Raw genomic sequence first — 12,156 nt, forward strand, 5'->3', positions numbered from 1 at the left:
AGTAACTGCAACTTGTACTGCTTCACTGTTGAAAGCTTACGAAGGATATTTCACACTATTAGCTTAGTTATATTCAATTCTGCATTACCTAGATAAATAGAAAATGGTTCAAATGGCTCTGAGCACTATGGGACTTGACATCTGAGGTCATCAATGACCTAGAACTTAGAACTACTTAAACCTAACTACCCTAACGACATCACGAACATCTATGGCCAAGGCAGGATTCGAACCTGCGACCGTAGCGGTCGCGCGGTTCCACACTGAAGCGCCTAGAACCACTCGGCCACAACGGCCGGCAGATGAATAAAGTTTGTGTAACCTGGCAATAACCCTAACGACATCACGCACATCTATGGCCGAGGCAGGATTCGAACCTGCGACCGTAGCGGTCGCGCGGTTCCAGACTGAAGCGCCTAGAACCACTCGGCCACAACGGCCGGGAGATGAATAAAGTTTGTGTAACTTGGCAGTATTACGTCCAGTACACATCCCACTAGCCGGCCCGGGTGGCCGAGCGGTTCTAGGCGCTACAGTCTGGAACCGCGCGACCGCTACGGTCGCAGGTTCGAATCCTGCTTCGGGCAAGGATGTGTGTGATATCATTAGGTTAGTTAGGTCTAAGTAGTTCTAAGTTCTAGGGGACTGATGACCTCAGAAGGTAAGTCCCATAGTGCTCAGAGCCATTTGAACAATTTGAACACAGCCCACTGTGTATTCTGACACGCCAGGTCGGCATGAACCTACTACGTCGCACAAATACCCGTCCTCCCACATTTTTTGTACCACTTCACTATGCTGTTTGAAACCCCATCGTGCCTTGCGAAACATACAGCGCAAATCTCCTTGCACACTCGCTACCTGTTGTCAACGGGATAATTGTTGCAAAACATAAATAAGAAGTAAAAAGAACATTTTCTGTGGCTCGTTGGCCGCCATTTTCAGCAACTACTGTCAGTGGTGCCTCTCTTGGAGGTTTTCCGAGTTGCCTTGAGCCCTCAAGGTTCAAAACAAACATTTAGATTTATCTTTCACATATTGTACCGTTTGTTACGTTATGTTTAGGTATTTTCTTACATCAATTTTTAAAAATGTTTCATGGACTTCATAAAATACCCCGTATAATACGTGACAATTATAGGCGTAGAAACTGTGACGATGAGCCCACCTGGTGAAGACGAAGAGGACGAGGGCGTTGCCGAGGACTCCGGCAGTGCCGATGGCGAGCAGGACGGAGCCCAGGGCGTAGTGGGCGGCGGGCGGCAGCCCGGGGTACTGCAGCCAGTGCGGGTGCGTGGGCGGCGTCGGCGGGCAGCGGGGGAGGCCGCTGGCGCCGCCGCTGCTGTTGCTGCAACACACCGAGTAACACGTCACGTCCGGCACATTTACGGTACAGTCGATGGAGGTCACTCGCTTGCTGTCGCAGAGCGTTACGGCAATCAGGCAGTCCACGAGACTGAGTACCGCTCGGTCCGTTCCACAGAACCTGCCAGGTGGCGTATCCGTTTTTGCTGGATTGACGAGCTACGAATGGTTTGGAAAGAGGTCAGAGAAAAGAAGTGACACCTCTCAGCGCTTAGGGTCGGTGTTTCAGTGGCACCAACTGACAGCAATGCATAAAAACTAAAAACCATACAGACTAACAGTAGCAGGTCTCTACATTTTCGCTTTCGAAGAAGTTCCCCGAGATACTGTATAAATACGGTATGTTTACAGTTCTCTGTGAGTACCATATACAGAAATAGTTATGGAGACAGTGCGGTTTACACGCGGTATGGTTACGACAGGGATGTCCAACACGCAGCCCGCGAGGAATGCGCGGCCCAAAGCAAGAAACAGTGCTGCCCAAGAATACGTAACGCGATTGCTAAAAAGAAATTGCCGCCTGTGCTACACTCGAACCTCCAGAGCTTCATTATTATAACCGGCCACTCCTTCACAAGCGATGGTCAATTACTTACGGCTAGTTTACTTGCAAAAGCGAAATTACGAATCTAGATACTTAGAGACATATATTTCATCTATTTTTTTATTTTTATTAAAAATTAAGATTTTATATTTACTTCGCACCGTAGACTGCTAGACTGAGCCACACACAACTGATTTCATCAAAGTGTAAGGGCCTTAAGATGGCGTTGACGCGACGTCCAAAGTAGTAGCGCAGCAAATAAAAAAAGTACATCTGGAGGAATTTCATTTTTAATAAAAATTATACCACCTGTGTCCCACCTTCATCCAGTTTAAATATGGATGTACGAAGATATATTTTTTCTTCTTCGCGGTTATTGTTAGCATGAAGTATATTACGTGCGGGATAGAGTACTCGTCCTTTTCCAGTATGGCCCAGGTAACATAAAAGATGGGACACTCCTGATTAGCTGTATTAAATGTACAAGGTGACAGTTATTGAACTATATAAACAAAATCGACATAACTTTGAACGGTTTGCGTTAAGATGTTCAAATTACACGGTGCGCCGCAGGGCGCGATGGAATTAGTATGATTTGGTTTAGCGAGGAAACCCAGTTTAACTTGGATATGTTTGTCAATAAGCAAAATTGGCGCATTTGGAGGTCTGAGAATCCGCATTTCACGATCGAGATGTCTCTTCAACCTCAAGGGGTGGCTGTGTACTGCGCAATATCCAGTCACGGAATAATCAGTCCGATATTCCTTGATAGCAGTCTGACTACCGAACCGCATGTGCGGGTTCAGGAAGATGATTTCATCTTCATTATCCAAAGTAAGCCTGATTTCGACAAGATGTGATTCATGCAAGACGGAGGTCGACCCCATCGAAGCAGGAGAGTGTTTGATGCCCTGGCGGGGCCCGTTGGGGACCGCATTCTGGCTATGAAATACTCAGAGGCTTCTGGCACGAGCCTCGATTGGCTGCCATATTCTCCTAATCTGAACACATAGGAATCCTTTTTATGGGGCAACATTAAAGACAAGGCGTACAGTAATAATCCCTAAACCATTTCTGAGCTGAAACAACCCGTTGAGGAGGTCTTGACAGTATCGATGTTTCGATTTTAACCCTGTATATCACGTACAGTATACAATAAGTCACGGAAGAGCTCGAAATGGATAAATAATAAAAGCCAGGTAGGCTAATCGCTAGGTAACAACGGCCCTGCCTCGTTGAATACACGGATACTAGTCATATCACTTAAGTCCACCAACGTTGGGTCTATGAAGATGGTATCTCTTCTTTTGGGAGACCACCTGAGCTTCTACCTCACTGACCGAGAGTAACTGCCAGGAAATTCTGGGATACACTTTAATTACGAATTTTTTTTAAATTTCAAATATACAGAGACTGATACACCAAAACATTACCATGAAATGCATAATAGCGTCTGGTTCTATCTCCGGAAGGCAATATAGCAGTGATTCTGTCTGACATGGATTTGACAGGCCCTTTACACGTTTACCGTGGTATATTACACCAGATGTATATAGGTCCCTTCAATTGCGCAATTGCGAGGCGGTGTTTTCTTTGGATGCCAAGAAGACGTCCCATACAGTCCCAGATATGTTACACGGTGTTCTGATCATACGTAGTTTGGTGGTCAAGACATCAACGTGAGGGCACCATCATACTCCTGGAACCACTGCAGCGCGATCCTAGTACAGCGGCACAGAAAGGTGTCCTGCTGGAAGATATCATCACTTTCGAGGAGGATATCAAGGTGGTCTTCAATAATGTCCACGAAGTCCACAAGTATTATGGTGCCTTCGATCACTACGACAGGTCCCATAGAAGCCGATATTAAGGCCTCCCATTGCGTTATATCCCCCTCCCCCCTCCCAACACGCCTTCCACTATATCACAATGAATATTTAGAGCACCATGCGGGGTAGCCGCGCAGTCTAGGCGCCTTGTGGTCCACGCCGCTCCTCCCGTCGGAGGTTCGAGTCCTCCCTCCGGCATGGGTGTTAGTGTTTTCTTTACCGTAAGTTAATTGAATTTAGATTTCTAGTAGGTTGTAAGTTTAGGGACCGATGACCTCAGCAGTTTGGTCCCATATGCTCTTACCATAAATTTCCAGATTTCCAATACTTGGAGCTTTCTCCAGTATGGAAGAAAATCGGAACGAGACCAACGACCATCCAAGTCCAAGAAAATATTTCCGTCCAGCCAAAGCTCAATTTCGATGATCCCATGCCCACTGCAATCGTAAATGACGACGTTGTTGGGTACCTATGCGAACACGTCTGCTGCAGAGCCCCGTGTTCAACAATGTGCGCTAAACGGTGGGCACCAAAATACCAGTAATGTACTCGAAAAAATAAATAACAACAACCGTGATTTCAGTCTTTATTTTATTTGGCTACCTGTTTCGGTTTGGCCTTAGGAAAGGTAAAGGCACCAGAGAGGCGTTTCTCATGTTACGCTTGATAATGGAAGCAAGACTAAAGAAGAATCAAGAAACGTTTATTGGATCTGTCTGTCTGGGAAGGGTGTTCGACAGTGTCAAAGGGTGCAGTATGCCCGAAACTCTGAGGAAAATGTGGGAAAGCTGCAGAGAGAGACGGGTAATATACAACATGTACAATAGCCAAGAAGGAACAACAACACTGGAAGAAGAAGAACGAAGTGTCCGGAATGTAATGGATGTAATCTTACGCCCCTACTGTCCAGTCTATACATCGACGGGGCAATGATGGAAATAAAAGAAAGATTGAAGAGGAACTGAAATTTATGATGAAAGGATTTCAATAATAAGATTTGGTGATGACATCGCTAACTTTAGTGACAGTGAAGAAGAATTACAGAATTTGTTGACTGAAATGAACAGTGTAATTGGTAAAGAGCATGGAATGAGAGTAAATCGAAAACAGACGAAAGTAATGTGAAGCAGCACAAATCAGAACAGCGAGAAAATATCTGAGTGAGGATAACGAAATAGTTAAAGTTAGGGAATTCTTCTACCTATACAGCAAAATAACCCATGACGGACAGAGAAAGAGGACATAAAATGCAGAATAGCAAAAAGGACATTCCTGGCCATCATAAGTCTACTACTATCAAACATCCGCCTTAATTTGAAGACGAAATTTATGAGAATGTACTTTTGGAGCAAAGCATTGTATGGCAGTGAAACACTGACTGTCGGAAAACTGGACCAAAAGAGAATCGAACCATCTGAGATGCGGTGCTACAGAAGAATCCTTATTGTTAGGTGGGCTCATAGGATAAGGAATGAGCCGAAGAGAAAATGGAAATAATGGAAACACTGACAAGAAGAAGTGACAGGATGATAGGACGTATGTTAAGAAATCCGGGAATAACTTCTGTGGTACCAGAGGGAGTTGTAGAGGGTAAAAACTGTAGAGGAAGACAAACATTGGAATACATGCAGAAAATAACTGAGGACGTAGGAAGCAAGTCCTACTCTGAGATGAAGAGGTTGGCACAGGAGAAAAATTCGTGGCGGGGCGCATCAAACATGTCGAAAGACTGATGGCTCAGAAAAGAGAAAGAGAGAAAGAACGGACACAACTCGTTCATATCACTGAATCATCTACACGGGCAATGAATCCACAACCTCCAGTGCGGATGCACATTTGCTTTTGATCTTCAGCGGGAATCTAAAATTCGCAATCATGGAGGATGCGAACAGTGACTGGGGATTAGGGGCGCTATGTGTACCGAAATAGTCCGTGCATTTGCAATAAACACTATGTTCAGGTGGCGCAGTGCTTAACTCACTTGCCTAATAAGCAAGAGATCCCGGCTTAGAGTCCAGTCCGGTACAAATTTTCACTCGTTGCCTCTGATTTCGCACGAAGTCCCGATGTAGCTGATAACATTACTTCCTTCCGTTTCCTTTGCTTTCTTCCCACATCCTCTACAATTTGTTTAATGTGTGACATAAATCTCAGCTGGATGCGTCTATCTGTTCCTGAGAAAATGCGTTTTGAGCAGTGAGGCAGAAATACGATAAAGGGTTATTTAAATGGGTTCTGTTTTTTACTGATTGAGGTATGGAACCCTAACAAGACTATCATTGAGTCCAAAACTGTTATAATTTTTTCTGTAGCCTAGTAAAATCAGTCTACTTATAATCTAAATTAATTAAACCTGTTCAGTGTGAATTCGGTTCGGAACAGAATCCAGTCAATCCAGGATCCTATACTCTTCATGCTTGAGCAAACGCTTCTCCGTCTGGCAAAGCTGAGCTAGTTACAGGGTGGCGCACGAAATGTGTTACCATTTTATTTTTGAATATAAACTTTATTGTCAATACAATCTGAAAGGAACATATACTACAATGAAGAGCCGTCCATGGAGATTTGTTCTAACTCAGCACATGCTCAATATGTCCACCATTTCGTTTCCTGACGTCCTTCAAACGAACACTGAAGTTAGTGATTACCCTACGGCACATGTCTTCCGTAATTTCACTGCAAGCTTGAAGAATAAGTCTTCTGAGCTCCATTAAATCACGTGGACGTTTAGAGAAAATTTTTTCCTTTAGGTACCCCTAAAGAAAAAAAGTCACATGGATTGAGGTCTGGACTACCGGGAGGCCAATTTTGTCCGTCATTGAAGCGACCTGGAAACCTGAGTGAAGTGTTCCGCGTGTCGAAATGCTCGTGTAAAAACTCCAACTCAGTGTTTGCAGTATGTGGCCTTGCTCCACCTTGCATGAACCAGTACGTGTTGAAGGGCAAGGCAGTAGCAAGAAGCTGTGGAATGAAGCTATTGGAAGCATGCTCAAATAATGTTCGCTGTTCACAGTTTCTTCAAAGAGAAAGGTTCCCATAAGTCCGTGGCTGGAAATTGCTGCCCACGCTGTAATGCTCGGAGCATTATGTTGTCTTTCATGAAGCATTTGTGGGTTTTCTGTGGCCCAAAAGCGTACATTTTGTTTGTTAACCACACCGTCTAAATGAAAATGCGCCTCGTCTGAAAACCAAACGTTGTTGAGAGTTTCTTCCCTATCCTCCGCCCACTGAGCAAACAGTAGTCTCTGCTGCTTGTGTTCTTCACTGAGCTTCTGTGCACGGGACATCTTGTATGGGTACATATGAAGGTCACATTTAAGCATGCGTTGAACGGAGCGTCCCGGGACTCCTCTGTACAGCAACTCGTACCGCTTCAATATCCTCCGGCGAAAAAGTGGTTCAAATGGTTCTGAGCTCTATGGGACTTAACATCTGATGTCATCAGTCCCCTAGACTTAGAACTACTTAAACCTAACTAACCTAAGGACATCACACACATCCATGCCCAAGGCAGGATACGAACATGCGACCGTAGCAGCAGCGCGGTTCCGGACTGAAGCGCCTAGAACCTCTCGGACACAACGGCCGGCTCTCCGGCGAACAAACAGGCTTAGGCCGAGGTCGCTTCGCTTCCAATACTGTTCCTTCCTGTACAAATTTATCGTACAACCTGTGGATGGTCTTCTTGCACGGGACCCATCGTGTATTAAACTGTTGTCGAAAACGCTTCTGTCACAACAAGGCTTTTCGTTTCATGAAAAAGTAACACAATTGCCGATCGTTGCTGTGTCGTCTGTCTTCCATTGTCACCCACTGCTGCTTACTAGCGGCAGTATCGTGAACTATACGTCATTTCGTAACTCATTTGTTTTTCCAAGCTCTGCTGGTACTGCTGTAGAGGTCCCAGCGGGATATCTAATGTGCGTCGTAAATTGTGAAAGAAACAATTGGTAACACATGTCGTGCGCCACCCTGTATTTTATATACGGGCTGCGTCTCCTTTGAGATATTACACTGCCCTATCTATGTTTTCTTCAGCTTCTCGGCGCGAAGTGTCTCGGGCTATGAAACACTTTATGAGTTGTTTGATGATTAATTATGGGAATTAATTTTAGTTTGTTAAGCAAACTAGAAAACTTTCATTCAGAGATCTCGGAATTCTGAGTGCAGTTAGAAGCTCCCGTACTTAGTCTGACAACTGAATGTTTTAAATAGCATTCACGTGCACTATGCTGTAACTTTCAAAGGGCACCCTGCCAACTAGATCGAGAAATCCAATGGCAGTCAAATCGACGGAGCCACCTCAATGCTCAGTTTTGGGCCGGATTAGAGGGCCTCATTAACTTCAGCAACGAAGCAACGAAGTTGCCCACCCGCGGATACTTTATGATTGAGCTCGAGACCCCATACTCTGAAAGAAAATGAAAACCGACTTAGCTCTCCGCAAGAGGTTTCATGTAAATTTGGACTTCAGTTAAGTAGTTTTAATTCGACATGCTACCACGGTGCTATAGGTTTTAATTTTAATGTTGACTGTGCGTTACTCTGACATATTATAGTAATTTTATGCTTCTGAAGAAGGCTAGATTAATTTAGCTTAAACCTGTTAAACACTAGAAAATTTGGGCAGCTGAGGCTGATTCTTCAAAATATTTTTGATGTAAATTGTGTCATTAAGTGTACCTAAGAGCCTCTTGCTCCCCTACGATAACTAAGCGGACCTCGAAACCCAAGTTTTTTGATTACTCAGATTTCAACGACTTTCTATTAGTTTTTTGATTACTCAGATTTCAACGACTTTCTATTATATATCTAAATGCTGAAAAAATTTTATAGTGCCTGATTGACTATTCAAGAAATAACACACCTGTTTCAACGTGCTAAGGCCTTTTACACTGCAGGTCACTTAACTGATTATTTTGCGTAATATAAAGCACGCTTTTTCAGGCGGTTATTGCTTACTAATTAAGGAAAAAAATGATTCAGTGAGGGAACTAAAAACGAAAAACTCGTTTCTTGTAAGTAAAGGTATCTCAGGAGGCCTTACTATACTGCTACAAAGAAATAGAATTATTGCTATCATCACACACACACACACACACACGCACACACACACACGCATTCATGCACCCATACAAAATAAGCAATTAACGAAAAATAATAACACCCATTAGTTGATCAAAATAAATCTAGAAGCACTTTAACTGCTAGCTCCCTGTACAACCACATCTACTAAATTTGACCGTCATGTATAAATCTGAGCTCCGTGTATTCTCTTATATACACAGGACGATACTGACTAATGTACAGTGTACCGGAAATATACATTTATCTCTGTTTTCAGAGACAGTGATATATATCGAGGAATGGCGGAAGCGAGGTCTGAAGCAACAGGTGTGATGCATGAGGGCAGCTGCAGCGCCTGACTGATGGATTGTTCGCCAACACGCGGGGGTGGAGACATCATCATTACTCCGGACGCACGGAGGTCACCATACTCTAACGCGGAAACTGCCCACTTACGCCGAGCGGAAAAGGCCTTTGCTCTTAGCAAAAGTAGCACGTATCATGAATATTGAAAGGAGCAAAAGACACTGTAGAAACTATATAACAAAGATATCATGAAAATGTTACCGGAATGTCAACGGTAGATAACCGATGGAAAGAACAAGTCCGCTCAGTCCTAGGGAACTGGTTCTCCTTCTGCCTCTACACTTCGCATACGTGGGAAACCTCAATAGCGGAGTAGTTCTTTCGACAGTGACATTATTGTTTTCTCAAGGGTTCGCGGCTCATAGATCCAGTGACATGTGAGCTTTCGTCTCATTTTGAAGTCAACAGCTAGAAAGTCGAATGGACTTGAGCTCACAGAGGTAGTACTAATCGACAGAGAAATAATGTTCCGTAACTAAAGCTCTGTTTTCACGAAATTTGCTTTCAAAACTGAAAAAGAAGTTTGGGAGAACCTAAAACTCCGGTTTTACTGTTGAATTTAACAAAAACTCTCGAAATTCGCCGGAATAAAATTTGTACTACAAATTTCGACCACAGTTCGGTGCACATTAGGTTTGACAATGTGAAAATTGGGTGCTGAATACAAAACTACTCATTACTGAAGGAATTTTAGAGATGAACAGATACTGGTCTTGCGATGACTAGTAACTACAGGAATAAGGTAATATGTTTTGTAGTACACAAGTGCCACTTTCATTCAAAGGAGAAGAAAATGTATGGGGATCGCAATTTGATGACGCTCTCTAAGTGAGAGTAGCAAATGTACTCTGCGTCCTGCGCTGCTGAACAGATGGTTCCAAATTACACAGCACACACTGATCGACCAATGGCAACTTAACGCGACCTGTCCTTCAGAAAGTGAAAGAGCAATGGACGATCATCATGAGATAATGGATTATTATGAAACCTGCGTAATGTAACTGCCTCCCCACTGACAGTCAATAGCGCTATTGAGAACCTTCTGAACGGTAAGCAATTGTTTTTAAAAAAAGGAGTTTGCAGTGGACAGTGAATTATACTATAGCCTCATGGAATTCTGCACGTATATAAGGTAGCTGCATGTCCTCGGGAAATACAGTGCTAACGCAGTCACGCGCGTGGAAACAAATGCGGCTGTAAACGAAAGTTGCACTGCATTCGTTCGACCAGCCACCGCAAGACGTAACGACAGGTGTTACCGACAACAAAGGAGGTACAGGTCACATAAAGTATGTAGTATTACGCAGTTCACTGCTTGGTAAACATGTTCGTACCCATAGAGTAAATAGTATGGTTGTGTTGTAGACTCATATCGCGGGACGTATCCAGTTGCAGCATTCAAAAATAACGATAGTTATCGTCCGTTTCAGGTAATGCGGATCAAATGCATAAAAGAAAGCAACTGGGAGACCGACCACTTTCACGTGTATTAAAGTGGGTGTTGTGAAGAATGGTTTGCCATCAAGCATTTGAGGAGGCTACTTGTGCAACAGGAGTTTTGTATAGTCTACCATCTAGTGCACTGTACATAGCCTCGGTCATTAATTGACGTGCATGGAATCGCAGAACTGGACGGTGATTTCGTCATTGGTGAAGTGTGATTTTACCTTATTCGTAAGTAAATAGTGAAAACAAAAGAATATGGTCAACCGAAAATCGACTTGTCTTTCGTGAAAACACCTTGAACTGTTGTGTGGTGTGCAGCATGGCTTCGTCGATCTGTGGGCCTTTTTTCTTCAAACTGCAACGTACAGAGGTGTGTACCAAAGCATAACACAGTTAATTATATTTCCTGAAGCAGATGGACGTTAATGTTCTTTGCAGTTGGTGATACATAAAAACTATACTTCCACATTCTCCCGGTGTAAATAATCCAGACTTCTGCCTGTGGAGCTACACGGAAGACTCTAAGAACAAGCCACACACATTGGCTCTGCAAAGGGCCCTCATACATCGCAAAATGAACTCGTGCATCTAGTAATGAGTAGTCTAACCACATCGATCGTTTGTGATAAGTAAAGTGTGTTAGCAGATGACATAAAAGACTTCGTAATTACTTTTTGATGTGTACGATTTTTCGATTACCATCTGTGAGGGCGGTAGTTTTGCTGATTTCGGCCGAACGCAGTAGTAGTTTAGCACAAAGCCAGATTAGTCAATCAACTATACTGTCGTTCTTCAGCTACTGCAAAGACTACTGCCCGTCTTTAGCGACAAAGCCGATGTCGTAGCTAGCACCTATCGTACACTATCTGTATTGTTGACGCAAGCAAGCCACCTCAACGCAACAACGTTGATGGTTCATAGGTGGTGCGAATTTTGGAGTAGAAAAATAGATGTTTATATTAAAAAGCCTATCTAATACGGCGCACATTAAATTTTAATTTAAATTTATAAATGTCTTTTCCTTTCTGATTTGGATATAATGCACGATGTGATTAAGTGCAGCTCCGCTCCGATTGTCAGATATGCTTTAATAAATCCTTTTGTTTCCTATAATTTCTTTTCCACTACACTACAGTCTCATAAATAGTATTGTATGATGTAGTCTGGTCAACAAGATCAATTACAAGATTTTTCTAACGTCAGACTGTATTGAAAAGTTATATTTTCAAACATTTTTCTGTGTCACTAACAGTAGTCTTGGGCAGTGACACTGTTATACTCTCCCCATAGCTCACAAACATGCAGCTTTCCACCCAATGGTACACCGTCTAATATCTATCCCCATGTCCAGAGATGATTTTAAAGCAGAGTTAGATACAATAAAATTTATTGCCTCAGCCAATGGCTACAATCCAGTTCTTATTGACCACATCTTGCACAGGAAACAAAAACGGAAAATTATACCCCTCCTCTATGCCCCACCTGCTTCCCCATCCACTGTCTGCAAGAAATGGTGTACTCTACCATTTCTAGGTCAGG

At 43.3% G+C, this 12,156-nt stretch overlaps 1 protein-coding gene across 1 annotated transcript in view; it reads right to left on the minus strand.

Moving 5' to 3' along the window:
- LOC126221596 (melanopsin-like) overlaps positions 1–9,205 on the minus strand; it is a 146,468-nt gene extending 137,263 nt beyond the window's left edge. Inside the window, exons 1-2 of the mRNA XM_049942179.1 lie at positions 9,054–9,205; positions 1,169–1,348 (exon numbers count right to left, since the gene is read on the minus strand). Coding sequence (XP_049798136.1) covers positions 1,169–1,348; positions 9,054–9,205 — 332 coding nt within the window. The remainder of the gene's footprint in view (positions 1–1,168; positions 1,349–9,053) is intronic.
- Between the last annotated feature and the right edge of the window lie 2,951 nt (positions 9,206–12,156).

This window comes from Schistocerca nitens, chromosome 1, assembly GCF_023898315.1.
Source record: "Schistocerca nitens isolate TAMUIC-IGC-003100 chromosome 1, iqSchNite1.1, whole genome shotgun sequence".
Taxonomy (NCBI): Eukaryota; Metazoa; Arthropoda; class Insecta; order Orthoptera; family Acrididae; genus Schistocerca; species Schistocerca nitens.